Source organism: Zosterops lateralis, assembly GCF_965231275.1.
Source record: "Zosterops lateralis genome assembly, chromosome: 5".
Classification (NCBI taxonomy): Eukaryota; Metazoa; Chordata; class Aves; order Passeriformes; family Zosteropidae; genus Zosterops; species Zosterops lateralis.
In genome coordinates, this window is record NC_139766.1 from 72,663,353 (window position 1) to 72,691,072 (window position 27,720).

General features: G+C 40.5%; 1 protein-coding gene across 2 annotated transcripts in view; it reads left to right on the plus strand.

Moving 5' to 3' along the window:
- BMP2K (BMP2 inducible kinase) overlaps positions 1 to 27,720 on the plus strand; it is a 136,662-nt gene that overhangs the window by 91,953 nt on the left and 16,989 nt on the right. The window contains exons 2-10 of one of the 2 annotated variants that reach the window (XM_083861581.1): positions 17,236 to 17,354; positions 17,697 to 17,802; positions 19,793 to 19,935; positions 20,214 to 20,335; positions 21,342 to 21,423; positions 22,044 to 22,176; positions 24,373 to 24,476; positions 25,875 to 25,954; positions 26,764 to 26,924. In XM_083861581.1, the coding sequence (XP_083717707.1) occupies positions 17,236 to 17,354; positions 17,697 to 17,802; positions 19,793 to 19,935; positions 20,214 to 20,335; positions 21,342 to 21,423; positions 22,044 to 22,176; positions 24,373 to 24,476; positions 25,875 to 25,954; positions 26,764 to 26,924 (1,050 nt within the window). Of the gene's footprint in view, positions 1 to 17,235; positions 17,355 to 17,696; positions 17,803 to 19,792; positions 19,936 to 20,210; positions 20,336 to 21,341; positions 21,424 to 22,043; positions 22,177 to 24,372; positions 24,477 to 25,874; positions 25,955 to 26,763; positions 26,925 to 27,720 lie in introns of both variants that reach the window. The other variant, XM_083861582.1, reaches the window with a different exon arrangement.

The window sequence follows — 27,720 nt, forward strand, 5'->3', positions numbered from 1 at the left end:
CTTGAATATGGATGCTTAGGACGAGAACTGATAAAAGGTTGGAATAGTGCAAATCTGCTGCGTCTTGAGAAAAGTCTCCAAGCTATCCCTGGAGTGGGTCAGTAGGGAGGACCCAAAGGGGCCTGGAGGATGGGAAACTAACAGGTGATAGAAGTGCAGGGTTGGGGAAATAGGGACGTCAGGGAGGACAGGCCGGTCACTCACAGCTCCTCCGACTGCCAGGGAGCAGCTGGGCTGTGACAGGGTGTGTGTGTGCTGAGGGCGTGTGCCCCGCACCACTGCGGGGAAAAGGGCACCATGATTGAGTGTCCAAGCAGCACTTGGGTGCTCCCCACTGACACAAAGGTCTGTGGATCAAGAGAGAGCTTTTTATCCAGGAATGACTTGTTGACAATCCTTTGCCTCAGTAGCAATTAGTAGTAAGAATTGTGTGTTTCTGCTGTGTTTAATGCTGACATTAGTCATATTGGTACCTGTAATTAATGCTGAACACTTTACAAATCCCCTGCTTAATAATATTTCTCTTGGAAGGGGAGAGGAGAAAACTTTTTTCCCTGTCCTCTATGCACAAGGCATTTTTTTCTTTCAGTTTCTGAAACCCAGTTTAACTGAAGCTTGCGAACTTGTCAGGTAGTTCCTATTACTCAGTGTTGATGAAATAGCATTTAAAATGCAAATATCCAAGTTAGAACTTGCGTTATGAGGCATTAATGATAGATTTAGTTAATGAATCTAAAGAACTTAAAAAATCTATTTAAGAGGAGATATACAGTCTGTTCTGTATATCTCCTCTTAAATAGATTTGTTAAAAAGTCAGTGCTCTTTTAGCAGAGGTGTGGTAATATTGTATTTTTATTAGCTATTAGAATTAATAGCATTATATGTCTGTTTTATGCAAGCTTTTTAACCCCCACTCTCTTTGCAGGTTTTGCTCTGAGGAGTTTTAGAAGGGCAACTCCTGGCATTGCAGAGGATTGAGGCTCCTGGTAAACAGGACTGGCAGTAGTGATACTGAAAAGCTCGTGTTGTAATGACCTTCCTGGGCTGCGATGGTGGATATTTGGGTACATTTCCCATGTTGATACAGATATTGCTCTCAAGATGCTTTCCCGTAGTCTTTGACAAAATGGTTTTGTTGCAGTATTCTAAAGGCAGACGTGTGGAGCATCATAATCCAGTTGTTTGGATAAAGTATAATTCTATCTAAAGGAAATGCATCTTTTTGACTAAAGAAGCTGTAAAGTTGAAGAGATGTAGTTATTAGGCTGCTAGATGGTTTCTTTTGTTCTAAACACACCAATTCTGTGGTGACTTCTTGGCCTCCATAACCTAATGGTCAGTAGGTTGTTGGATGGAGCTATGTGTTTTTGCTTTTTATTTCTCAGAGATGGGGAAAAAAACAGTTAATTTGGTTTCAGGTTTGATGTCGAAAATTAATTCCTATCCATTTTGAGGGCAAGGTAGAAATATGTGGAATAAATGACTTGTCTTTCTGTCTTTCTGACCAGAGTATTTTAATGCAGCTGAAGTTTGGAAAGTAAAATCTAATAAAAATATGGGGGGTTTTCTGTTGAAAGTTACAGGTGGTGCATGGGGAACTCCAGTATTGCAAAAGACTTTACGGTTCAGAAATTGCGGTGAACTGGAAGTGGCCAGGTATGAAACATGCTTTAAAATTTATGCCAAGTGTCAATGCAGAACAGTTTATGTTGTGAAGAGTGAAAAGGAAAAAGAAAATTAGCAACTTCTCAAAATATTTTTGTCGTACATGGGGAAGAGATAGAAAGTTGTGGCTTAACATAGTGATGATACTAACTTAGTTGTTTGCCTTGACTTGGACTTCACTAAGTCCTTCTTGCTTAATAACTGCAGTAAAAGTGATTTTTCTGCCTACTTTAAAGGTAGGCATCAGAAGATGCTCATTTGCCTTACTGTCTTGATTGCTAGGCAGAGTTTGAGATGTTTAAACTGAATAAATAAAGATTTGCCAGGTTCTAAGTTGTCTTTGTACCACAAGCAGACCTAAGAGGTTATGGGAAGTGTTGTAATTGAGTATATGGGTATGTTTTTACAACTGCAGATGAAGCAAGAAGGAGAATTACAGCTGTTAAAAAAAAAAAGGGCAGCGGACTCTCCAGCTTGCTTCTCAAACTCAACTGCCTTGGTTTGGAAGCTGATTTGTGGAAAGATGGTCATCATCTGCTTTTTGTTTTCATTCAGAATTGTTTAATGGAGTCGTGGGGCATGTGCTGTTGCATCTTACAAAAGCAGAACAGTTCTGTGTAGTGTTCCCCCACAGCAGTACACTTGCCAGCTAGTGGATTGCTGAGGAGTGTGGAGGTGAGATGCTAGGCACCTTGAAAGAGAAGTGAGTAGTTCTGTGTGCCCCTTGCTCTCAGAGGTACCTAGAGGGGATGAAAGGTAGCTCTTCAGCTCTGGGCAGGAAAGAGTGAACACCACACATGTCTTGTGCTGTGACTTTCCTTCACCCTGGTGTATGTGGAAAGCAGCTGTGTGATAGTGAGTACAGTGGTTTGTTTTTTGTTGTCTGGGCTGATAAAGTGGTGAGTCTGGAGCTGTGTGGTGTTGAGCCTCTGCTGCTGTAGGTTAGGAGGCCGTTGCTTTTCTAAGTGACCTTGTGTCTAGGACTAGAGTTGCAGGGGAAAAGCCACTCAAGTGGTGTAAAGTTCATTTGTTAGGTGCTTCATTAAGTAGTTACAAGTTCATTAGTTCATGTTTGTATAATAGAATGTTTGCTTTGTTTAGTAAATATGGTGGTTCGAGTATAGTTTTCTGTGAGAAGGGGCCTCAAAGTAGAGAAAGCAAGTAAAAAAGCTTGATAACATTGGAAATGGCATGCTCTCTTTTATAATTTTTCTTACAGTGCAACCTCTTGGAGTCATTACTGGTGAACCACTTACAAAGCCCTGGCGCACTGGACAGGCTTGGGGGAAGGTGGCTTGATTCCTTCTGGGTGGTGTGCAGAGAAGCAAACAAATTCTCAGGAGGTTCAATAACAAAATGTTCATTAACCCAGAGAGGGTCAGTGGCTTTCTCCCCATTTACCCACTCCAGGGGTCAGCTTGACTTTCTCCCAGAGAAAACCTTTCAACAGGTCTGGATTACCACAGGTCAGTCAGCACCATTTTGGGCAGGAAGGAGGTCAGTCACTGCTATTGTAGTGTGGACCAGAGACTGACAGAGCCTCAAAGGGGCAGGGGGAGAGCAGAGGCTGCCCCAGTTATGCAGAGCTCACCCTGTTACCCAACACACTTCCCACCTGGTTGTTTTGAGCCAGTCAACCATTCCTCCAGTCTCTTATACCAGTGAAGGAGTGAGCTTCTTGTGAGCTCTGCTGTCCTACTTTAATTGTGTGTAATCTTTGCAAGTAACTTGGCAACTCTTATGATTTGGTTTGCCTCTTACATTCATACTGTTCTAGTCGAGGCCTAAGAAAAATGTCACCTTAATGGAAAGGAAACCAGGTCCTGTTTTGTGAGCTCTTGTGCTGTGTGATAGTTGTGCTGTTTATTTAAGTTCTTCCAAACCTCTCTTGAAATTAGGGTAGTCTTGAGTATTCTGTTGTGTTTTTTGTTTTTTTCTACCTTACGTCTCAGCAATAGCAGTTCAGTTTGTAATCCAAATAAACAAACTTTGTGTTGTGCATAAGATTCTTTGCTTTTTAACCTCCACCTCAATTAACCTCTCATACCATTATTTTTAGTCCCCAGAGTAAGGTATTGTGAGGATTTGCAGCTCCAGCAGCTGCTGTAAATTTGGAAGCAGGCTGGGCTGCTGTATAGCCAACACTGCTTCATCTCCTGTCAAGGTGGGGCTTGTTTGTTGTTCTTTGTTTTGGAGAGGTAAATACAGAAAGGTACCATTGTAATGGATCTGTGAACTTTAGTACTTCCAAGTGTTTCAATGTGGTGTGACCCCAGTTTTTAACTCTGGGAGAACTTATTTCTGTGGCAGATGTTCTGAATATACCTAGTGCAGTATTACTTCTGTTGTGACTGTGGTGTGCTAGTCTTCTCCTGTGAGGCAAGGTGACGTGTACAGTACTGGTCCTCATTAATTGGGTTGTTGCATATGACTTGCTGCTCTGTGGAAGCTGCTGTTTTATTTTCAGTTGTAGGCTAGTTCTGTTGTTTAGGTGGATTATGAGCTGGAAGGCTGTCTGGAAAGCTAACTTGTGGAATTTGGGTTGGGTTTGGTCACATCGACTTTTTTTCCAGAGTGTAAGATTTCTGAATCTGTTTGCACATGACTATAAAGGTCAAGCCTGTTATTCTGTCTCAAACAGTTGGCTTTGCTAATATTGGAGTAGCAGATAAGGTTTGTTCCAGTGCAAGATAAAAGGGAGAAAAAGCAGAGTGAGTACTTGAAACTGACTTTTGTTTTGGCTGAAAGTGTAATACAATACACATGAAGCTCTTCTACACTCCCAAAACAGGCATGGCTGCCTTACATCAAGTGTATATGCAGACTGGCAGGTGCTGAGATCCTAGACCAGCTTTTGATTTGTGGGTGGTGGAAGATGGGGAGCCTGTGCTGCCATCTGTGGGGGTTTTCTTGGGACTTCCTGAGCCTCATGAAGGCAGCTCACAGCGTGAAAAAAGAGCGTTGTTTGGCTAGGGCAGCATGGAGCTGTGTTCTGTGTAATGAGCAGGCAAACCAAAAGCAGTTTGGAGATTTGTATGTGATCATTGTCTTCCACCAGTATGCAGGTGTCTATTTTCATATAACATAGTGCACAGAATGAAAACTCTAACTCAGTTCAGTCAGTCACACATCTGGTATGCTGACAACTGTGGTGGCACTTGGACAGAACAGTTGCTCTTGCTGTGCTCTCCAGAGCTCCTGTGTGCCTCTGGGACATGGGCGGAGAAATGAACAGGTTGAGAAACATCTGTAGGCTGACAAAGGCATCTATTGTACGGCTAGGGCCAAGTTCAGCTCTTAGGATGCGTGGTCTAATGCTCTTTGATTATCCAGTTATTAGTCCTTGCATGCCCTGCGGACACTCCTTCCTGCATTGTGTGTCTATGGATAGGTTATGTTACACCTCTGTTAACTGCACACAGTTACGGTTTTTTTTGAGGATGTTATCCCTTTAATATTTGTGTGGCCAGAACTTGTTAAATAAAGAGGAAGTACTTGGGAATCTAGTAATTCTGAGCTAAGTTTTCAGGCTAGTGGCTGAGAGACAGGTGGTTACAGGAGAAGGAACTTGATTTGTAGCAGTATCATGTTAATATCAGACACAAACTCTAGCCATCTTTCCTTTGCCAAATTTTGAGGAAAGACAATGTGCCAATGCATGTCCCATTTACCTGCCTTTTTCCTTGCAGATGCATTTTGGTAAGGGATGCTAATGTTACAGTAGTCATAAGGGGAGGGTATGTGTGCAGATGTGTTGCAGGAGAAAGCTCTTGGACACCCTTAGAGGATAAGGCAGCATGGAAGAATGGAGTTTGTTAGCTGTGTCTGAGAAGGACATGGCATAGCTTTAAAAAAAAAGCTGTGCAGGATCTTAAAGATTTTTTTGGAGTGCTTTACTGGTTTAACTGAAAATTTATTTTTTCTTTTTTTTTTTATTAAATCTCAGTGTTTTGCACATCAGCATGGAAAAGAAAAAAGGTTGGATAAAAGAATGTTGTCAAATTCCTTTTCAGACATACATTAACTAGGAACCAGTAATTGTGGGAAGAGGTATATATATCTCTGGACTGTTGTAGTGTAGTAGCAGAGCTGTCAGTCAGTAACCCGTATATTACCCACAGGGAAGGGGTTCTCCAGTGGTTCTGTGCATGGAGAACTGAAGCTAACAGCAGGGATGAGGCTGGGGAGTGTCTAGGGAGCAGCACAGTCACTGGCTCGCTTGGCTTCTGCAGCAGGGAAGAATGGGCATGTTGTATTGCATAAGCAAATTAACTGTGTGAGCTCAGCTGCCGTTCCAGCTGTAGATGTTGGTTTGCTCAGAAAGTGTGCACATTGGATGGGTGTCTCACTTGCAGCTGAGTAGATGTCACTCTTGATTCAGAAGGGAAGTGTTGGAGGTGCTCAGGTTGTGCCACTTGCCTCTGGCATTGTTTTGGTTTATAGTGTTTTGTTTGTCTTGATTCTCCTAATTCCTTAACCTTGTGCTATATTTTACTTGCTGTAGTTATTTTTTGCCTCTGTAATATCCTAGCTAAGCAGGCTGCCACAGTCAAAGGAATTTGTGTTTGTAAGCTGAGCTGTGTTAACAGACTCTGTGAATGCTCTGTGCCTGCCAAAGGGCAACGTGAGAGTTGGGTGACAGCTTGGAGACCAACTCAGAATACAGGTAGGGTCAATCACTTGCCTGATTGTAACTTGATTGCTTCAGATGCTATACTTTTCCTAAGAATCAGTTAGATTTGCAAGCACCTATTACAAAATGGAAGGTTTCCCTCATTTGTGTTCACAGGCTCAGTTTAAAAACTAAACTGGATGAACAGCTGCTTCCTGATGTGTTTGAGATGTTTGCCTGTTAGTGGTGCCTGGAGCTGGCAGTCTAAGGGTGGTGGCAGATCCTGGTGGTGCCGAGCATGGTCACGTCAGCTCTGGGCTGTTGTTGCACTGCAGCAGACAGCTCGTCCCGCGTTTTCTCCTCTGGTGGATGGAGATGTGCGGTGATCCTGAAACCCCTGCTCTCCTCCACGGAGAGAGTCCGTGTTTCTCTGCATCGCTGTCAAGCTGCTGACAAGAAGGGAGTGTGAATTCCTCTTTTTCTGCTTTCATGGTTGTCTTGGAAATGGATTTCAGTCTCTTTCAGTTTTCTGTCTCCTGGTTAAGAAGGTAGGAACCTTTGCCTTCCTTTCCATATTCACATGTTCCTTGCTCACGCTTGTCTAGTTGATTACTTCTTTCTAGTTCCAGTGGGATGTCTTGGGTGGGTTCATCTGTGAAACTGAGTCTGACATCTGTGAAACAGAAGCAGGGTGACGGAAAATAGAAAAGTGAAGGTTGCCAACTGGAAATAAAAAACCCCCGGCTTTGATCCTAGGGGTCTGTCTCAATGAAATAGAGAATACTTATTTGGGTTTGATAGCAGAAAACGTGCTGCTTTGTCCTTGAGCATTAGGTGTTAAAACACTCTTGTCTAGTGGAACTGAAAATTGGCACACTTGGAGTGTTCTCCCTGTAAAGGTAGAAGAGACTACTGGCCTTACTGGTCTTTAGGTCTGCTTTGCTTCTGAGGCTAGTGGTGAAAGTACTGAAGAAATGGTTATAGACACTCAGGTGAGGGCGAGCATCTGAGCAGTCCCTTATCTTGCTCTTCAAGAGGTGTCAAAGATGGCATTGCCGTGAAGGGCATCACATCACTCTTGGGATATTCATTACTCCACAGATGGAGGAACAAAGATGAAAGGATTTGCTCTGAGTCACGAGTCTGTAAAAGAGATACAGGTAGAGTTTGGAACATCCTGGCTCTGTGATGGATTCTTCCTCATCCCTTCTGTAACTGCTGTGCCTTAATTGCCACATGCAAAACTAAGATAGGAATTCTGATGTTACAGGGCTTCAGGGGATTTTTTTCAGTCATGTATGTGTTGGGTTTCCTTCCAAACTTGCATGTTATTTTAGTGGGTGGATTTGTTCCTGTGGTGCCTAGAAACTTCAGCAGGCAAGTCTCTACCAATTATATACCAAAACATAGGCATGGTCCAATTCCTGGTTTATTTCAGTTCTGTTGAACTGACTCATTTTTTAAAATTTGTTACTCTGGCTGTGACTTTTATCTGTGCATCTTGTCTTTCAGTAGCAGTTGTAATGAGTAATTGTTGCAGAGTTTTTGCTTCTTATGAAACAAAAAATAGCTTTGAAAGTCAGTGATTAATATGACATTTTCTTATGTTCTTTTGCAATTCCTGCAGGTTGAAAAACTGAATGTGCTTTTATTTCAAGAAATGGTTGCTAAACAAGTTTTTTCTTGTTCTGGATAATTAACTTGCATATAACTATGAAAATGGTGCAGAGCAGATAGATCATTAAAGAATGTAAAGCACTAAATTTTACTCTGCTGACATTTATGTATGAGAACCTGACCTGAATACAGTGTGTGTTCATGAGACTAGAATAGGAAGAGTATGAAATTTAGTGTGTCAGCATTAGACATGGGATCAGTTCTGGTTTGTGTGTGATTTGCAGGAAAATGAATTGTTTGGAGAAAAGCAAATGAAATAATTGCATCCTTTGAGCCATGCTGTGTCTTTATAGAGCTCAGTAGCACAGTCTGCATCTATAGAATTGAGACCTTCAATTTGCAGTGAGTTTAAATGGATTATCACTTAACTTTTACTTCATGAGAACTTACGGAAGCAACAGGAGGAGTATTTGATCCCAGAAGGAGCTATCCAGAGTTGTCTTAGGCAATCTGAAGATACAAAAGCAAGTTTATGTTGTTTTGGCAACTCAAAAGGAAGCAGTATGCTGCATCTTATTTGGTTTAGTCTTGTAGTCTTCAAGTTCCATGCATCTTTGTGTGACTTTACAGTATTATCCTCCCAGCTCTGTGCTTTCTTCAAACTTGATTTCTCCATAAAACATTTTATGCTTTTCTTATGACTTGCTGTTTTGTTAAACTGACATAAAATTGTATAGCTGCGTTTTAAGAGGAGGCTTTTACTCAAGGACATTTTTGAGTTTAGATGGTAGTTGGGTCCAAAGACTTCCGTTTTCTGAGACTTTCCCAAACCCAGGAGTTTCCAGATCAGTTCATTTAATAAATAATTGCCTTGTTCTCAGTTATCACTATTGACTGTCTCCTTGAAACATGGGAGGTGTATGAGAGATATTAAATGATTTTGGTAATCTTGACTCTGCTATTTGGAATCCTGTTGCCATTGCAGCATAGCTTGTTTATTTAAAATTATCAAGCTGCTTGGACTGCTATGAAATTTCAGTGTATCTTTTAAAATTGTTAAATGTTACAGTGTGAACTTTGGAATCCCAAGCACAGAAGTGCTGCAAAGTCTTGAGAGGTGCTTAATATGCAATTTGAAGTATTCAAATGTAATCAGCATGTACCAGATAGAGGTTCAGGAACTGCCTGTCCTCATGCAGGTGCCAAGGCAGTATTGTTGTCTAAAATGGCTTATAATTCTATTTATTGGTGTGAGCTAGTTGGATCTCGGATGTTGTGCTCTTAAAGTTTTCTGGTCTCCTGTTGTTCTTATGCTAGGTAAGTCTGTATCTCTGCATACTCCTTTGGTATGCCTCAGTTTAAACATGCACCAGTATTTGCAGAAAGATAAGGAGTATGAGTTAAGTTAATGAAAATCCTTCTTAATTATTTATATTAGGTGTTACAGCACTAATTCCAGTCAGTCAGTCTAATTCTAGTCATGCTCCTGGATGAAATGGTCAGCAAATTGATCTCAGATGTGAAGGTGAGTGGGACCATAGGATCTTCCTAGCAGGAAAGAGATGGTCTTCATCTGGCTAATTTATGTGTGTAAGATGCCTTAGAAAAGGAGGAAGGCAGAGGATCTTGCTGTGACATCTGCCTGAGTGTGAAGTGGCGCTGGCATTGCGAACGGCTGGGTTTGTGTCTGCACAGTCTGGTGGCTCTTGTCTTTGTGTGGCAGCCAGCAGTGGCACTGCTCCAGGATGCCTGAGCCAGCCGTGGGCCCAGAGCTGGGCGCTGCTCTGGGGCCTTGTTCCCATGCCAGTCACTCGTGGGGGAACTTACAGAGCCCTGCCCTGCTCTGCCTCCCTGGTCTTCCACATCCAAATCACAATTAAATCAGCCATTTTAAGGAAAATGAAACACTAACTAGTGAGCAAGTAAGAGTTTGGTAAGGTAACCTTTGTTTCCTTAACTGGTTGGTAACTAATATGGTATGACAGTTAAGTTCAGTTACAAAAAGGTGAGGGTATTTGCATATTGGCCATATAATATCTACCTACTGATTTAACTAATTTGTAACTATGTTTGATTTTTTTTTTTTTTATTATACTGGACTTAAAATCAGGCTTTATTAAAAAAAAAGTAGCAAATGACACTTGAAATTCATCTATAAAACGAAGTAAATTCGTGCTCATAATTTCACCGTTGTAGAATGGTGAACTCTGTGCTTGTCAAGCTTTTATGCACAGATCATGTAATTGTTGTGGTTTTTCAGCTCACTCTTCTCAGGTCAGACCAAACTGCTGCTGGAGTTGAGTTCAGTGAACAAAGACGCGAGATGGGGAAGACATATAGAAGACAAAACTGCTGCTCAAAGTTTTAGGGTTTGGGATTTTTTTTGTACACTGTTTTAGTGGGTGCTTATTGTAGATGTCTTACCAATGTCTTGGGTAAGTTGAAAAGCTTTCTCATGAAAAGCACAGATGAGTAAGTAGAGGTTAACAATAATTTTCACAGTCAATAAATTGAACTATTGGTGATCTGCTGGTCGTGTTTTGTGGTCCTTTCCTTATAGACAGAAAGGAAGTATTACTTGACTTAAATACAAGCTTCCATTAACTATAGTTGTAGAGGTAAATGCATTAGGTTATTCTTTTCCAGTGAACAGAAAGAGGCAGTGATGATGTAATACATGAAAGTACTACAGTGGTTGTGAATAACTCTCAAACAGCTTGGTTGAAGATGGAAATACAGAGAGGTTTCTGGTATTTTTCCAGCCAGAGTATGAGAAGGCATCAGCTTTACACTAAGAAATAAAATGTTTTGGTTTGGGTGCATAAGATGTATTCCTTTCAGGATGTATCAAGTGCTTGGTTTTTTTGGTTTTGTTTGTTGATTGTTTTTTGGGTTTTTTTAAGCATGCATTAAATGAGCTTTTTAGTCAATCTGCTTTCATCTTCCTTAAACATAGATGACTGCAGGAATTGCAAGTGTGTTAGGAAATTTACCTGCTTTAAGAAATGGGTGTTTTTTGTTTCTCTAGCAGCCAAGTAGCCAAGGCTGTTGTGCAGAAGATGCCATGGAAGCAATAATCAAAACGTGGCTAGCAAGTCACTTGGATGTGGAGGAGCAGGTGGGACAATGATGGGCTGTACTGCAGGACGCAGAGCTCTGTTCTTTTTGCTGCTCACTAGGCCAAATCGTAAGCATCTCAAGTTTGGCCCTTGGGCATGTCTGGTGCATGGGTGTTAATAAATACAGAAACTTTTCACAAAAGTTGATAGCAGACCTTAGTTCAGTTTTCCCAGCTTACTCAGTAACTTCAGTGTCTTGGATCCCCCAGGCAGTCTCTGGTGCTTCTGTCAAAGTGTTTTTGTGAGATTGGCCTGCAGCTGATGCTGGGAGAACTGGAATCCAAGTGTATGTGGCTGTGGCAGGGTAACAGTGCCATTAGCAGAGGTGCGTGTGGCAGACCTGCCTGCTGTGGCTCACGGTGATGTCCTGCTGGGATGCGATTCACAGCTGTTTTTTTCCCAGTGTTGCTGTAGAAGCGGATGCTGATTTCAGAAAAACAGTGCTACTTGTCTAAACTAGCCCTGATAGGCAGCTTGTTACATGGTGAGAATTTGTGTGGGCAGTGGGAAAGGGAGCAGTGTCCCTTGGAATGCATTGTCTGTGTGCTTAGAATAAACTGGAGAAATACTGAACTCTGAATGCATGTGTAGGAATGGAGTATTTTAGAAGTAGGGAGCTATTTCTGTTCTTGGTTTGGGGAATGCTGAGCTCTTGAGCTTGGGAGCAACATCTGTCAAATGTTCTTTTGGGTGGAGCTGTGTCTCAGAGCCTCCTGTTCATGACTGACACTGGTGGGGTAAACTTCCTGAAAATATCCGTGCCCATGTGCGCACACACAAAAGCACAGATGTAAATGTAGAGAGAGGTGGGTGTATATATATGTTTGGTGTTAATGAATGCCGCCTTCATTCAGCAAGAAGGCCACTCTCCATTGCTTTCCAGGCAGTGAGCACACACACAGGTGTTACAGCTTGGCTTGGCAGCCACACGGCAGGGCTGGGGACAGGTCACGTATGGCACCTTCCTGGGCTCTGGAATGCTCAAGACTGCTGTGACTGGGGCACTGAGGCAGAATGTGGCAGTGTTCTGGGATGGTGAACACTGGATGCTCCTCAGTCTGGAAGCTGCCATGTGGCATGAGGTACCCACCAGCTGCTGCAGGAATTTGTGTTGCACTGCTGGAAAACAGACCTCTAGTAATGGGACATCCCCATATCTTTTCTGCAGAGGTGCTTCAGGAATGGGAAGATAGAACTGTGACTTCCTTCTCTGATGGAACTTGTGACAAAACCTAAACATTTCATCAAAAATTTTTCATAAGGTTTGAAAAAGGCATTTTAAGTTTCTATTAAAGGATACTCCCACAACAATCACACAGTGTTTGGAATCTGATAAGAAATTAGAATGTTTGAATTCTGTGTGTTTTTAAAGGTTTTGCTGTCAAAAACGGATAGAAAGCTGCACAGCTTAAAGAATTAAATTAATATTTTCTATGCAAAACTCAGATATTTCTTGTGTATGCTTTTAGTCTGCCACTCCTAAAAGTGCCTGCAACACAGCATCAATGCTAGCTGACAGAAGGCAGTGCCTCTGGGGGAAGGGACTGCTGTCCTTTGTGGGGAGGAGGGGGAGGTTCTGATAATTTGTACAAGTGAAACTATCCCAATAGGATGCCAATGGACATGCAGAGTTATGTATGTTGTAGCAGCACACTGTGAGAGAAAAGGAGAAGCAGGGTGGAGGAGGGGGCTCTGTGGCACCATAGCAGCTTATGAGGGTCATGGAAGGACTCTCGAGAGACAGAATGCTGGTGTGTGTTATACACGACATGAGGATGGGATCAAAACTGAGCTGCAGGAAACAGCTCTTGACATGGGTTTGTCTGCAGCTGTGGCAGAAGGTTGACTCCAAATTCCTGGTAAAACAGCACATGGATATATTGTTTGATGCAAGTTGGAAAAGGGCCTTTGCTAGTGCTCCATATGAAAGTGGATGGGAAATGAAGAGCTGTTTTTCTTGTGGTTGTGCTTTTTTGGTGGAGATGGACTAATTATTTTTGGAGTTTCTTCTTTATGTCCTTTGCTTTTGGAAAGTGGTTTCTTTTGTGTCTGAGTGCCACATAAGTTATCGAGGTCAGAGTTGGGGAGAGGGGGGATGTTTGTGGGTGTTTTTTTTGAGATTGGTTTGTTTTGGTGGGTTTTTTGTTTGTTTGTTTTTGTGCCCCCCCCTCCCCCCCCCCCCCCCCCCAAGAAAGATGCTTAAAACATTTGATAAGGTCTTACTACTCTCTGTCATTACAGACTTGCAGTAAGGTTTTATTTATTCATATTGCTGGGAGCCTGTTTCAAGGCATTTGTGCTTGAACAAGTCTTTGTATTTTGAGTGGATTCATAGCCCATAAAGTGGTTCTCTTCAGTGCATTGAGTTTGCAACTGCAGTGCTTGGAAGGCTATACAGTTCTGGAAGGTGGGTCAGTCCTGGAGTGAGTTGGCTCTGGCTGCATGTCAGCCTGATCTTGAAGATCTGTCTCTGGAATTAACAGGGAGCAGGCATGTACAAGTGGCCCAGGCATCAAGTGATGCTCAGAGTAAGTTAGCAGTGAAAGTGGTAAGTGCAGAAGTTTATTCAGAACACTGATAAATGTACTGAAATTATGATTGTATGAGAGAGTATCTGGAATGCCAAAAAGCCAGACCTGGTATTTTGAAGAAAATCAGCATGTGCATTGATAGCCATCTTGCTGCAAAACTGGGGAAAAAGGATTAGGAGGGTATGTGTGGATAGACAGATCACTTGAACCTGTTTCTCTAGCTTTGTGGAGAGGGACACAAGGCTATCTTCCTGACCAAGGTCATGTGAAGCTGAAAGCCTGTCTTGGCAGTGGGCTTCAATTAGAGATAAACTATCCTTTAGATTGTTGTCGGGCTTTGTTAACAACAGCTTGACACTGAATTTTTTAAAGAACAGCTTTCCACAGGGACTGTAAGGCCAGTGTGGAATTCCTGGAACTGTGCGGTAATGGAGGCAGTTGTGCTGGCCCTAGAACCCCTCTTAGGGCTCACAGCTTTGTGAGGCTTTGTGTCTTCAAAAACTGTCCTCCTGAACCCAAGGTTATTTGAGGAAGATTAGTTGAGGACGTCCCTAAATACCTAACTGTCCAAATTGTGTAGGCACATGAGAATGACTAGGATCTGTTGGATTACACATGTATTTCTTCATTCATTTCAGGTTTTGAACTGTACAGAAAAAACAAGATGTAAATACTGTATCTTTAGTATCTTTAAATATACTTTCATATAATCATTAGCTTTATCAAAACATATTTTTGAGTATTTATTTGTCTGAATGGAAATGGATGCTAAAAACTCAGTCACCTCTCCAAAAAAGCCAAGTTTTAATGGATTTGTAAGGAACCATTTATAGTGTAGTACCTGCTATTCCTGGTTCAGCTTTTACAGATGTGATAAGTGATTGCTGTGTGTTACTATAGAGCTCAAATCCTTCTGTGCCAGAAGTTCTGTACTGTTTGTCTGAGATTTGAATAAATAGTCAAGGGATTCACTACTTGGAGAAACAGTATTTGGTGCTTTCGTATGTTTTAAAAAAATCTCTATGATTTAAAAAATTGTATTGTTTCTATATACATTATATGTGTAATTTTATTCAGAATATCTTTGTTAATACTCTTCTAGATTGTGTCCACAAAATGGCTCTCAGCAGTCTGAAAGATGTTAAAGTTGCTGGAAGATTTTTCAGCCTTATTTTGTTCTACCTGAGTAAGCAAATAGAGTACTTAAAATTCTGACAGCTCCACTGTTTCCTGGTTGGAGTTTCAGGAATGTAATATGATAAAGTGTAAATGGCATGTTGAGGCCTGTGAAATTAGTCAAGGTCGACCTTAAATACACATAGGAAAAAACTAAACACATATGGCTGATGTAGAATTTCATTAAAAACAAACAAAATAACTAGCCTAGAAAAAAGCCCAAATCATTGCTGGTTAGCTGATAATAAGATCCCCAAAGTGCATTGTTAAGGTGACAGACAGTTTAAGGAAAGAAAGGTAAGAAAGATGTGCAAGCTTTTTAAGGAGTTTAATTCTGCTAAGTATTTATTGGCTTATATAACTGTAGATGCTATAGAAAGGCTTCTTACTACGTCTTCCAGGGAAAAGTGCAATGTGGCTGTCCTTTGGAGGATTTAAACTTCGAGTGACTTTGGTGGAAATAAAAGGCTGAAAGAGATGAATCTCCTTTTTGTTTTGAACAACAGACAGCAACTGAGCCCCACACAGCCCAGTGGTATGAGGGAGAGAAACAGGAAGGGGAGCAATGAGAAAACCCATGAGCTGATATCAGGACAGTTCTCCTAGTCGGGTCTTGCTCAAGGTTATGCCCCTTGACTCTGGGAGGAAAGGATTTTTATAGCGGTGGTATTTACTGATGGAAAACCATTCAAGGTCAAGGATCTACTTCTTGCCAGAACAGGACCAAGGCTGCTTTTTCAGTCCTCAGGATTCAACTGCTGGCTGACATCGCCACCTAATGGCAACAGCAGCACTTGGTTGAGAATTTAGAGGCTTTTTGCTACTTTCCGCTGATGGTTTCTACCTAATCACGTCTGCTTAGGCTATGTACCTCGGAACAGGTGTCAGGGAAACTTGAAATTTGGAGTTCTGTTTTGTCCTCCTGCTAATCAGAGAGAATTACAAGGCTATAAAACTGGCTAAAAAGTCAAGAAGTGATTATTGCCTTCTAATCACGAGTCTTTTGCTTTACCTGACTACTGCTTTGTCTTTTTGGTCAAATATTGGTGCTTGAAAACCAGGTAGTTTTATTGTGAGGATAGTAAAAAAACCTCTTCTGCTAAGGTCTGCACATTGCTCTGGCAGAATTCTCCAGGCTGGAGCCCTCTTGGATTATTTCAGTCCCAGCTGGAGTTCAGCATTAAGAACTGAGCAGTTAAGAGTCGATGTCCTGTGAATTTTTTAGGAAGGCTCTATGTAAACGAGGGTGAGGCTGTTGAATTAAACTTGACAGTAATTCTGCTTTGACAGCCTAGCATGTCATCTGACTAAATGAGAAGTAAGTTAAAAATAATAAATACTTGATCTTGACGAGACATTCTTTAATAAAACCTAGTTTCTTGAGTGGGTGTGATTATGTGCTTGTTTGCTCAAGCACATGAGACTTGCATCAAACGAGGTGCATTGTGCTTTATAAACATGGCTTGCAGATGCTGCTGGATACCATGAAACATGTGCATTTCAATTGCTTGCCTGATTATCCAAGTAGTTAATAGTTTTAATTTACATATATGTGTCCTGATGGTGTACCCGAGCTCCTGCCCTAGTGCAGAGTTCCTGTGGTGCTGGTTGGCTTTTGATCAGACAGCAGTTAAGGAAAGCAGGGATTTACATGAGCTCTCCTGTGAGCTGGATTTCCTGTAACTGTGGGAAAGCTGTGCATGTGAGCCTTGAGGTGATGCCAGTGTGGCCTCCTTGAGCAGTAGGCAGGACTAACAGGAGGCAGCTAAAACAGCAGTGTTGGGTTTTACTTTGGTTTCCTGAGCACAGGGAAGTACTTTCTGTGTAGTTTGTTTCACTTGTGGTGTATTTCCTGCCTCCATGATTCTTCTCTACCAGCGAAGAGAGAAAAAAACCCCATGCTGGGAAGTGGGCTTGACTGTGTGGTTCCCAGTTCATTGGACTAGGAATGTTCCTGGTGAGACTGGTTGTTAGAAAATGCTTAATTCTACTATGCATGTTCAGTGTGATTTAAATAAAAACACTTCTCTAGGGCTGGTTGCTTGCACTGTCTGGGGCTCCAGGGAGGCTGTTGAGGCTAACCTGAAAAGTCACATGACTTTTTCAGTGCCTCTCAATACTTTCTCCAGCTATTTAATTTTTTATATATTAGAATGTGGGTTTATGGAATTAATATACCTTCAATTGATTCAGGATTTTGAATTACTCTAAGTACTTCAGGGTTGATATCAAGCTGTAGTTGTTCTGTACTTTATGAATTCATTTGAATATGAAAATGCTTTTCTATTTCATATATTTCATAAAATGTTGTAAGAAAATAGTAAGACTTCACTCCTTTTGTCATGAATACTTGGTTTAAAATAAGTGAGTTGAGGTAACAAATATTTAGCTTCTGAAATGTTTGTTATTAGTCACTCAATGACCGACGTAGTCTTTGTCGCTCATCCTTAGGATGTCAGGATATTGACTAGAGGAAACTCAAATTGCTTCTTCTTTTTGCACTTCTGTTCTCCAGGTGGGTTCTCAACCGTGTTTCTGGTGCGCACCCCCAGCGGGACCCGCTGCGCGCTGAAGAGAATGTGTGTGAATAATGTGCCAGACCTCAATGTCTGCAAGAGAGAAATCACCATCATGGTAAGAAGGCCAGTATTTGGAACTGGACAATGTGTCAGTTTGTAGTGTACGCACATCAAATGCCTCCCCAGTGTTTCTAAACACTGTTGCTTTTGATCCTGTGGTCCTGATTTTCCACCAGTACTTAAAGTAACTAATGCTGGCTTTAGGGTTGGTGCACGATTAATTTCTGAAGGAATTATTCAAATATGCGTTTGATACCTCAAATCCAATGCATATGTTTGCTTTGGTCAGTACATCTGGTTCCCAAGCAAAAGGAATTTCTTCCAGTGCTGCAGTGGCAACTGAAAATCGCTCTTCACTTTCTCAGTACTGAAGTGTAATGTGCATTTTCTTTTTCAGAAAGAGTTATCTGGGCACAAGAACATTGTGAGTTATTTGGACTGTGCTGTCAACTCACTAAGTGCTAATGTGTGGGAGGTGCTCATCCTCATGGAGTACTGTCGAGGTAAGAGTCATCACCTAGGTTTCCAGAGGAGGAATGTTTGTACTATCACTGGTGACTTTACTTAAAACTGTTCCCTTTAATATAAGAGGTTAACTGCTATGTGTCACAGCTGGAATCCAGGCAGTTCGTTTCACTTTTCTGTTGGCACTGGACAAAACATAAAAGTTACACAAAGCTTTGTAATTAAATATGGTTACAAATAGGGAAATTAGTTCTCTACCTATGAAATGCGGTTGTGCTGTTCTGCTGGTGGTGCAACATGTACCTGGAACATAACTCAATAGGAAAGATTAGCAAACTTTCAGCACTCTTCTCCCTCTGCTATTTTTGTTTTAGATGACAACATTGAAGAAGCTTCACCTGGCTGGTGATTTGCTACAAATGGGCATAGTAAAGTTAAGGTTGATAGTGCTGTCCAAAAAGATGTTAGCCCTGTGTTCCTGTTTGACAATGTAACTTTGTTTGAAACAATACCTAAGTCAGGGACTGTCTATTTTGGGTTTTTTTCCCCCAGGTCACATATGTATGGAATAAACTTGCCAATGAGTTTGACTTGTGAAGTTTGTCTAAAATCTAGGGGTGCTAGCCTCCTAGTATGAGATGGGGTTAACCCAAGTAATTGGTGATACTGGATCAAGTGATGCAAGTACAAAGAAAATACTTTGAGCCTAGAAAGAAGCCATCCCATGATCTGTACTGATCAAGGAATACCTTTAGCTGAGGTGTATGTGGGTTTTATTTGCAGTAGAAGCAGTGAGCATTACAGCTTGTGCAGTCTGTGCCATAAGCATTTGAAAAAAACCCTAATGTACATTTTGGGGAATGGAATAAGGAGAACTTGAAAACTAATGGCTGCATTTTTGGCCTTTTTCCCTGCTTCTGTGGGTGAATCTCTGTACCTTTGTGGGAACTCCTCTCTGACTCCCTTTTTCCCTGATGATCCTAGTAAATAGCCCTGTGGATGTCAGCTGTTAGATCACTTGGCAGTGGTAGGCTTTCTGTGTTCTAAGCATCCTTCTTTGACAGAATGCCACCGAGGAGGCCCTGCTGCGTTTCTGCAAGAATCCTGCTTCATCCCTGTGTACAATGAGCATTGTGGTAGGAAGAGCTTAGTGGTGTCTGGTAAAATTACTGCAAGAAACAGGGAAGTATTGTGTCCACCTCACATGGAGGGGCCATGAATTGTGATGTGGGTGCGGACCCACACACAGGACAGCAGGAAGCAGCAGGTCAGACATAGAAAGCTTCTTTATTTTTCTGACTCCATCAGCTTATATACACTTTGTACAGAAAGCCAGGATTGGCTCAAGAAGGCTACAACCTCATGGACCTCATTGGTCACTCTTACCATCAGTCAAGTTCTCCTCTCAGAGAAGAACTATGCAAAACACATAGATAATTTCTAAAAATACATATAGTTTACATCAAGCTCTGTGAGAATCATGCTGTGAAGACTCAAACACATGAAAGGAAGAAAATGCAGGGCAACAAAGTATTGATACCCAATCTTAGAAGAAACCTGTGAAAAGGGAAAGGGATGTCTTTTTCATTGAAGGATGGGTTCAGGGCTTTGTTTGCCTCCTTCCCTGCCTCCCCTTTCTTCCTCCTTTGTCTCCCAGAAAGTGAGAGAGGGTGTCTAGAGAATGAATTCATGAACTCAGTCAGTTGACAGAGTTGGGGTTATGGATCCTAATGCAAGAGACAGTTTTGAGGGGACATATTGGTGTGATGGATGCATTTTTTCTGTTTGCAGCAGTTGGTTTCAAACATGTTTCAGCCACAGGGACAGGATTTTTTTCATTTGAGCCAATAATTTTTCTGTTTAGGGCAATACAGGAGTGTGCAGTTGGAAAACCAGGTTTGTTTTGTTCAAGTACAGTAACTGTGGAAAACTTTCTTGCATGGTATTTGTGGACTTAATGCATGTAACTAAGTCTTTACTTCTGTACCTGATAGGAATTACTCGAAAGAAATTTCTCCTATTTTTTAGCTGGGCAAGTTGTGAACCAGATGAACCAGCGTCTGCAGACAGGCTTCACTGAGTCAGAAGTAATGAGAATATTTTGTGACACCTGTGAAGCTGTTGCCCGGTTGCATCAGTGCAAAACACCTATAGTTCATCGGGATCTGAAGGTATGACCTTCACTGCAAGAAAATCGAGGCTAAAATCACTGATCTGCTTGAAAAGGATTGAAGATGTAGGAGAGGTTTCCATAAGACAAGTTTCTAGTTGGGAGCTTGCTGTTGGTGAAGCTAAAAACAAACATTAACTATAGGACATCATTTATTGCTAAAACAAAGTTTAGTAGTTGATTTTTACTGTTCGTATGTGAGAACATCAACTAATGCTTAACCTGGAAATTATTGTTTTTATATTAACCTCCTTTTTGTGCCTTGATTTTTCTTTCAAGGTTGAGAATCTATTGTTAAATGATAATGGGAACTACGTTCTCTGTGATTTTGGCAGTGCTACTAACAAATACATGAACCCTCAAAAAGATGGTGTTAATATGGTTGAAGAAGAAATTAAAAAGTAAGTTTACTTTTGGTGATTTGTCATAAGCAATAACTGTGCTTCCAGGAAACTCCATGTATTATAGTGTGGTGTGCATGTATCACGAATGAATTGAAATTCAGGGTGGATCTTGAATTAATTTTGGCATAAGTATAGTAAAAGACTGGAACTATTTGATAAGATTTCCTTGATTTATTCACAGATTGGTTTTCAAAACTGAGATTCTTAAAAATAAAACTGTTGGGAAGAAGCATGGTGTTGTGAAAGTAAATTGTTCAAAAATATACATTTAGCTCCTGGCCATTTTAGGAGTTGGATATTGTTAACTCATGGTTTTTTAATACTGCTAATCAAATACTTGCTAAGATATCAAAAACTGATGTAAATAAGCACCATAGTGGATTTATGTAGAGTCTCATTTGCAGAGATTTGCAGAGTATGGTCCATGTCCATTCTTCTAAGATTGATCAGAAAAATATTTCAACTTTTCTTAGACACACTCTTGAAAGCCTATATTATTTTGGTTTTGTCCTTCTGGGCTAACTGCAGAGGGGTAAATACAGGCTGGTTGTTTTCAAGTCAAGAAGTGATACAGGCTTTTTCCAGCTCTGAAGTATTTGATGTACCAGTTTAGCAGTTGTTTTGGGATGTTGGTGTTTTGAAATCTGCATTCCTAATGTTTCAGTGTCAGGTAGGCAGAGCCCTGGTAGGAGCAGTTAACCCCGGACAGGTTACTGGCTGCGTATGCACAGTCACTTGGGCAGAAGTCTCTGCTTTGGGGGAATAACACTAAAAGTGAATTTTACCTGACTTAATACTTACTCTTGTGTATGATAGCTCATAGTGCTCCTCCAGATATTATTTGTGATGCTGCAAATGCAGTAGTGACTTGGATCATGTAAGACAATTCTAGGCACATGTCTGAAATTTCTGTGATTGGTGCGTGCATGGCGGTTTGGGAAAACACCGTCTCAGTTCTGAGGCAAGATTTTTAGCTATGTCCTCTCTATTTTATTATTGCTAGGTACACTACACTGTCATACAGAGCTCCTGAGATGATCAATCTGTATGGAGGAAAGCCAATTACTACGAAGGCAGATATCTGGGTAAGCAAAAAATTGGATAGTATGATATATGGAACTGGTTAAGGAAAGGGGGATTAAAACCAGTATTGACTGGCTGAAAAATTAATTATTGGAAAATGAAATACATCGGGCAGCTATGGAACGCAGAACAGTAGCGATATCTTGGGTAGTTACACTTTTGTATATAAAATGAATCCCATGTTTGATTTTTTTCTCTTCTTAATTTAAAGGAAGGGGGATGTGATTTAGAGCATCTCTTTTTATGTTTGGTCTAGTTTCTGCTTGATAGCTCCCAGTGATTTCTTATGGGAACCTGTTGCCAGCATGATCAAGAGGGGTATTTTTATTAGTTGATGTGCAGAGAAGAAAATAGCATGAAATTTAGTCCAAAGTGTAGTGATATCTGAGTGATACAACACTGAGAATGCAGCTCTTGGTGTGTTCTGGTTTTGTACTTGGTCTGCTATAGGAATCAGTGGAAGGGCAAATGTTGTTAGAGCTGCCTTTGATCCATCAGGTGGTCACATCAGCTGTGTTCCAGAGTGCAGCTTCTACACAGCGTGTGAACGTCTTGTTAGTGTTGCCCTGTTGTAGTAAGGGCTTGCTCTCATAACCTCATAGGGCTCGTGTTTCCTTTACAGGCACTGGGCTGCTTGCTGTATAAGCTCTGCTTCTTTTCACTGCCCTTTGGAGAAAGTCAGGTTGCCATTTGTGATGGAAGCTTTACTATCCCGGATGGCTCACAGTACTCCCACAGCATTCACTGCTTGATAAGTAAGTACCCAGGCACTGGCAGCAACTCTTCCATCTCGTAAAGCTAGCAAAGCACAGCAAGTGCTGCTAAGCACCGTTGGTGTAAAGGCCTGCCACGTTCAGCTGTGCCTCTCAACTCCCCAGGAGCGTTGCTGAAGCTCAGGGAGCCTTTTGGTTTATCTGGGACTTAAGGATGGATTTTTTTTCCTTATGTGTCTCTAAATCCCAAAGGGATAGGGGGAATGCAAAGAGTGCTTCTATTTATTATTTAGCTCTATTCATACTTTTTGCCCTTAAGTGTGTATTTCCTGTGGAATGTCAGACTGTTGACAGTATTTTCTGTCCAAGTTCGACAGTTGTGCTTAGATAAATTTGAAGTGCAGCTTTAGCATAGCAACATCAGTGTGCTGAGATTAATTGCACTGGGGACAGTTTTAATAGTTGCATGATTTATAGCAGAACAAAAGTCTGGAAATTTTTGTGCAACCCTAAGTGTCAGACATGACAGTCTGGCAAAAATTTGGAAGCACAAAGTGTGTGAAGGAAAATTTTGGACAAGAAGCAACTCTGAGGCTCGTGATTTGTCTGTTTCCTAGGTACAGAGATGTGGGAGCTAATATTTATGGTAATCAACAGTATTGTCTTTGTTTTCAGCTTGGAGTAGGCTCACTTGAAAGAGTGAGATGGACAGCATACAAAAAATTCAAAAGGTTTGAGTAGGAGCTTTTAACTTATGGATGTGCTGACCACGTAGTTTATGCTTTTATATAATAGACCATCCCAAATCCAAACCACTTTTTTGAGTGCACATTCACAATTGAGAAACAGCAGTTATGGTGGTAAGCACTTGCCTTCTGCCAGTACTGACAAAATGAAATGAATTTTCAAATTACTTAAGTGTTTTCTCTGTCACAATGTTACTTTCTTTTAGAAAAAAAAAAAAAAGGTTTTAATCCTTTCTCCTAGGTATGAATGCAGATTTTTTAATTCAATGAATGGCTGTGCCAAGATGAGCAGTACTGACATGGAATATATGTGGGTGAGGCAGAATGCTTATATGTAAACTTCCCCTCTTTCCATTTAGAGTGGAAGCCATAAAAAGCTGCACTTGGTCATATAAAAGGTATTTCAGGGACTGTGGCTTCACCTCTGCTCTTTTACAAGATAGGGGCAGGACAGGAACAAGCTGAACATGCCCCACCCAATGAATTTAATGTTTCAGAATCAAGTGGCAGGAGTCACTTCAGTGAGTGTTCTGCTTCCATGTCATGGTGCTGTGACCGAGTGCTGGAATCTGTTATTTTGTAAAATCTGTTAAAAATTAAACTTGCAGTGAACTGTACATGACATGAAATAATAGCTTTGTGTAAAATTCTAGAATCTGTCTAAAATTAATTTTTTAGCCTATGGAGGAATTTTGGTAAAATGATGTGTAAGATTGGCTGTTCTACTGAACATTTGTGCAGATGTAGTTCATTCCACTCATCAAAAGTGAGAAGTTGTGTTTTCATAGTTTGTTCATTTTCTTCATAACAGAACATATTTTTAGAGGCTTAGTTTTTTTCAGAAAATACTTTTTATTGTTTATTTGGGTTCTCTGGTTATCTAGGCAAGATTGCCAGACTATGTATACTGTGTTGTATTGGAGACAGTACCAAGTAACTTTGATTTCTTGAAAAAACACCAAACCTTTTGATTTGGGAAGCCGGTGTTTGAGAGGGAACATCAGGAGTTGTGTGTCTTATCCGGGAAAGGTCCTTTTATTCATGAAACTGTATTTTTTTAATATGTAAAATTGTTCATAGTCAACAAAACCTACAGACAAAAGCCTTAGTATGATACAGTAAGATCTGTCAGTCTCATTTTAGCTACATTGAATATTGTATTAATCCTGGACAGTGTTAGTGCGGTGAGCTGATTGTGTTGTTTCTCTCTGCAGTAACTAATTCCTACTTCACTTTTAGCTCCCTTTTGCACAGCTGAGAATCAGCATACCAAGCAGCATACATGTTCTGTAATTGGTTTTGACCCTATAAACTATTTGACTTCACAAAACGTATTAAAAAACGTCCCCCAAACCCAAGACTAACAGTCTAAATGACTCTTATGCTGGTAAGCTGATTTGGTGAAACTGCTGGATTTTTTCCTTGCTGGTAGCATGCTGTCTCAACAGGCTTTTTGTGATCTAGCAATGTTAAGTCTTATCAATTTTTCCAGGATATATGCTTGAACCAGATCAAGACCAGAGACCTGATATCTTTCAAGTATCTTACTTTGCCTTTAAAATTGCCAAAAAGGAGTGTCCAGTGTCCAATATTAATGTAAGTACTCTTGAGTTCCTTCTGTATTTTCAGTGTGTTATGTAGGTATTATTGAGATGTCTCAGATGAGCTGAGAGATCATATGCCTAGTTCCTAAATATAACATTGAACATGTCAAGCTGATGTTGTGTACACTCAGTATTAAACCTCTATAAACAAAATATGTTTTTAATTTTGAGGGCATAGCTTTGTGGACTGTATTGATACCATACCAATACCTGGCTTAGGATTTTAGCCATTAAAAATCTCTTAATGCATTCAGTATGAAATTTAGAGATATTAACCTTGTTGACCATAGAAGGCTTAAAGTTGTAAATGGAGTGTCAAGAGCATTTATGTTTGCTCTAGATAAACCCTTTGCTTAGGCATCCTTAGCAATTGTGTTAGTCCATTGGAAGGACTCCAGTGAGTTGGAAAGCAAACAGAGCAGTACTTGAGTCAGCCTGCCTTCTGACCCTTGCTTTCCATGAGGGTCTGAGCGTGGTCTCCAAGATCACTTGCTTCACAGTTATAATTACATCTGCAGTGCAGTGGAATTTGGGGACATTTAACTAATGTTGAATATTATGTGGTTCTCAAGACAAGTATTGGGAAAAATCCGTCTCAAAATAGTTTGCAATAGGTATCGGTTGTAGTAATCTCTGTCTCCAGAGGCAGAAGAGTGAATTTTCTGAGATCCTTTTGAATTCCTTTTTTCCTTTATCATTGTAGAAGGAGGTTTTTAATAAATCTGAGTGCTGGCTTTTGGAAACACGGACTAAAATAAACCAGGAAGTCTTGAAATACTTCATAATTAACTGTCTCTATTATTTGTGACCAGATTTAGATTTGCATTCATTATGTGCATTTACTGTTAGAGATGAAGAACTTCCTCCTTTGCCCCAACTCCCATACTCCTTGTAAAACAGAGTCTAGGTGATGTGGGATTCATTTGTGAATGTGATTGCGGTGGGGATAAGGTAAAAGCCCACTGAAGCTTTGGTGCTGGCATGGTTTGCTGGAATTTGTGTTCTGGTGGAAGAGCAGAGCGTGCTAGAAGCAGTTTCCTCCAAGGACTGGGCTTTCCTTTACAGCTTGAGGCTGAAGGAAGTCTCTGTGCAGTCACACAGAACTGCTTGGAGAACATGTTGTACCTTCTTGTTGATAGCTGGCAGTGTAAATAAAGTGAAGCAGATGAAAAAAGAGTCAGACCAGTCAGGTTTAGCTTTATTTCTGCAATACATTGAGAGATATAGAGATGCTATTAAGTTCAACCCTTTTTCATCTACAGCTGTGAGTTCTACATGAAGCTTTGTAATGTGGAAGTCTTGTATCCAAGTAATCCTCTTTAATATGTAATGAATTATTTTTTTTCAGGATTTTGTTTTTTTAATTTATTTAAATTTTATTTTTCCCAAGAATTCTCCTGTCCCTTCAACTCTTCCTGAACCCATGACAGCTAGTGAGGCAGCTGCTAGAAAAAGCCAAATAAAAGCAAGGTGAGCACAGGATGTGGCTTTACATTTTATTTCTCCTAATATTGTTAAGCTACATGTTTGTTTAAAATCTGTTTTCTACACTTGTTAATAAATGAAATATTACCTCAGTAGAAGTCATTAGATAAACTGTGTTTCTAAGAGCTTCAGGTCTGTTTGGATTCCACTCCTTTGCTTTTTTAAATTTTACTGAGAAACCAGGGAGAGAAACTGGTATTTTGAAGGTAAATATTTTGGGTGAGTTGTTTGTTTGTTTTTTTTTACAATTTGAAAATTTTATGGAATAATACTTTCTTGTCATTGCTAGTAAAAACAAAACCAAAACCTTGGAAATTCCTCTCCATGCCTCTGATATCTGCTATCATCTAGTGTGTATGCACTTGAGGGTGATGTTGGATAAATCCTTCACTCTTTCACTCCTTGTTAATGGAAGTTATTTGGGTTTGAATCTAGCAGCATGTATGACTTTGCATTCAGCTATAATTATCATCTCCATTTGTGAAAAAAGAGAAACCAAAACCATGAGAAATTAGTAGAAGTAGAAATAATTTGACCTAACAATGTTTGTTTTCCTTTATCTTACTTATTGTACATACGAGCTGTAGTCTTGTTACTAATTGTAGGGTTGTGGACTCAAGCATGAGACTGGAATTTTAGGAAATGAATTTTAAGATACTTATGTGCAGAGCAGAAGTAGAGTAGCACATGATTAAGACGTAACTCAGCTATTAAGAGGTGTATTGTGTCAAATTTGAAGTACAAATAGTTGTCTTTTCATCAAGTATCTTACCTGGGAAAAATTGCCCTTTCAGAATAACAGATGCTGTTGGACCAACAGAAACCTCAATTGCGCCACGACAAAGACCAAAGGCCAATTCAAGCACTGCCCCTTCCAGTGTGCTGGCAATCCAGAGCTCAGCAACTCCTGTCAAAGTACAAGTTCCTGGGGAATTTGTTAATCGTGGGCAAAAAGGTAATTTAGTCTAAGGATGGACCAAAATAAAGAAGCAGCTGTGCCTCTATTCTTTTTTCTTGCTCTACTAGAGATAACATTTAAAACTCAGTTTTATCAGTCTTACTTTGTTATGTACCAAAACCCAAACTTTTGTACTTTCTCTAAAACTCTTAATGTGTGAGTTGTAAATTTGAGGTGTCACAAAAACTAAATGCAGATTGAGAGTGAAAGTGTTTTTTCCTTGTGCTTAACACTGGTTTTGGAATGAACTTGCCCACTGCAGACAGAAGTTCACGCTTGTTTTGGCTTGTGAATAATTCACAAAAAGTACAGAGCCCTTCGGTATCAAACTGGGTTTGTTGTAGTAGGAAAAATATTCTCCTGTCCCTAAAGAAGTCATAAGATAGCACCAGTATGTTAGTGTTATTTGTAGGCTGCAACCCTGTCACTTCTTTCATGACTGACAGATTCATTCCACGTGGCACTGTGGGTGCAGGAGGAATTAGGAGAGACTCAGTTGAGTGAAAAGGGTTTTTGAAAAATCCTTGTTCTTTTTCTCATCCAGAAGGAGTTATGACTCTGATAAATATTCACTTAAATAGTTGACTTTTGTACCGACAACACTTTCTAACCGCATCTCGTGCTGTTATGTGTCTGCTGCAGAAAAGGAAGAGTAGTTTCAGGGATGGTATTGGAAAAGTCTTAAAAGGCCACTGAGACTGTTCGTGTCCCAGATATAAGTACTTTTTACTAGGTGGGATCTGCAGAACATCCAACTTGAAAAGTTTCTTCTGTTAGGACAAGCAACAGATCT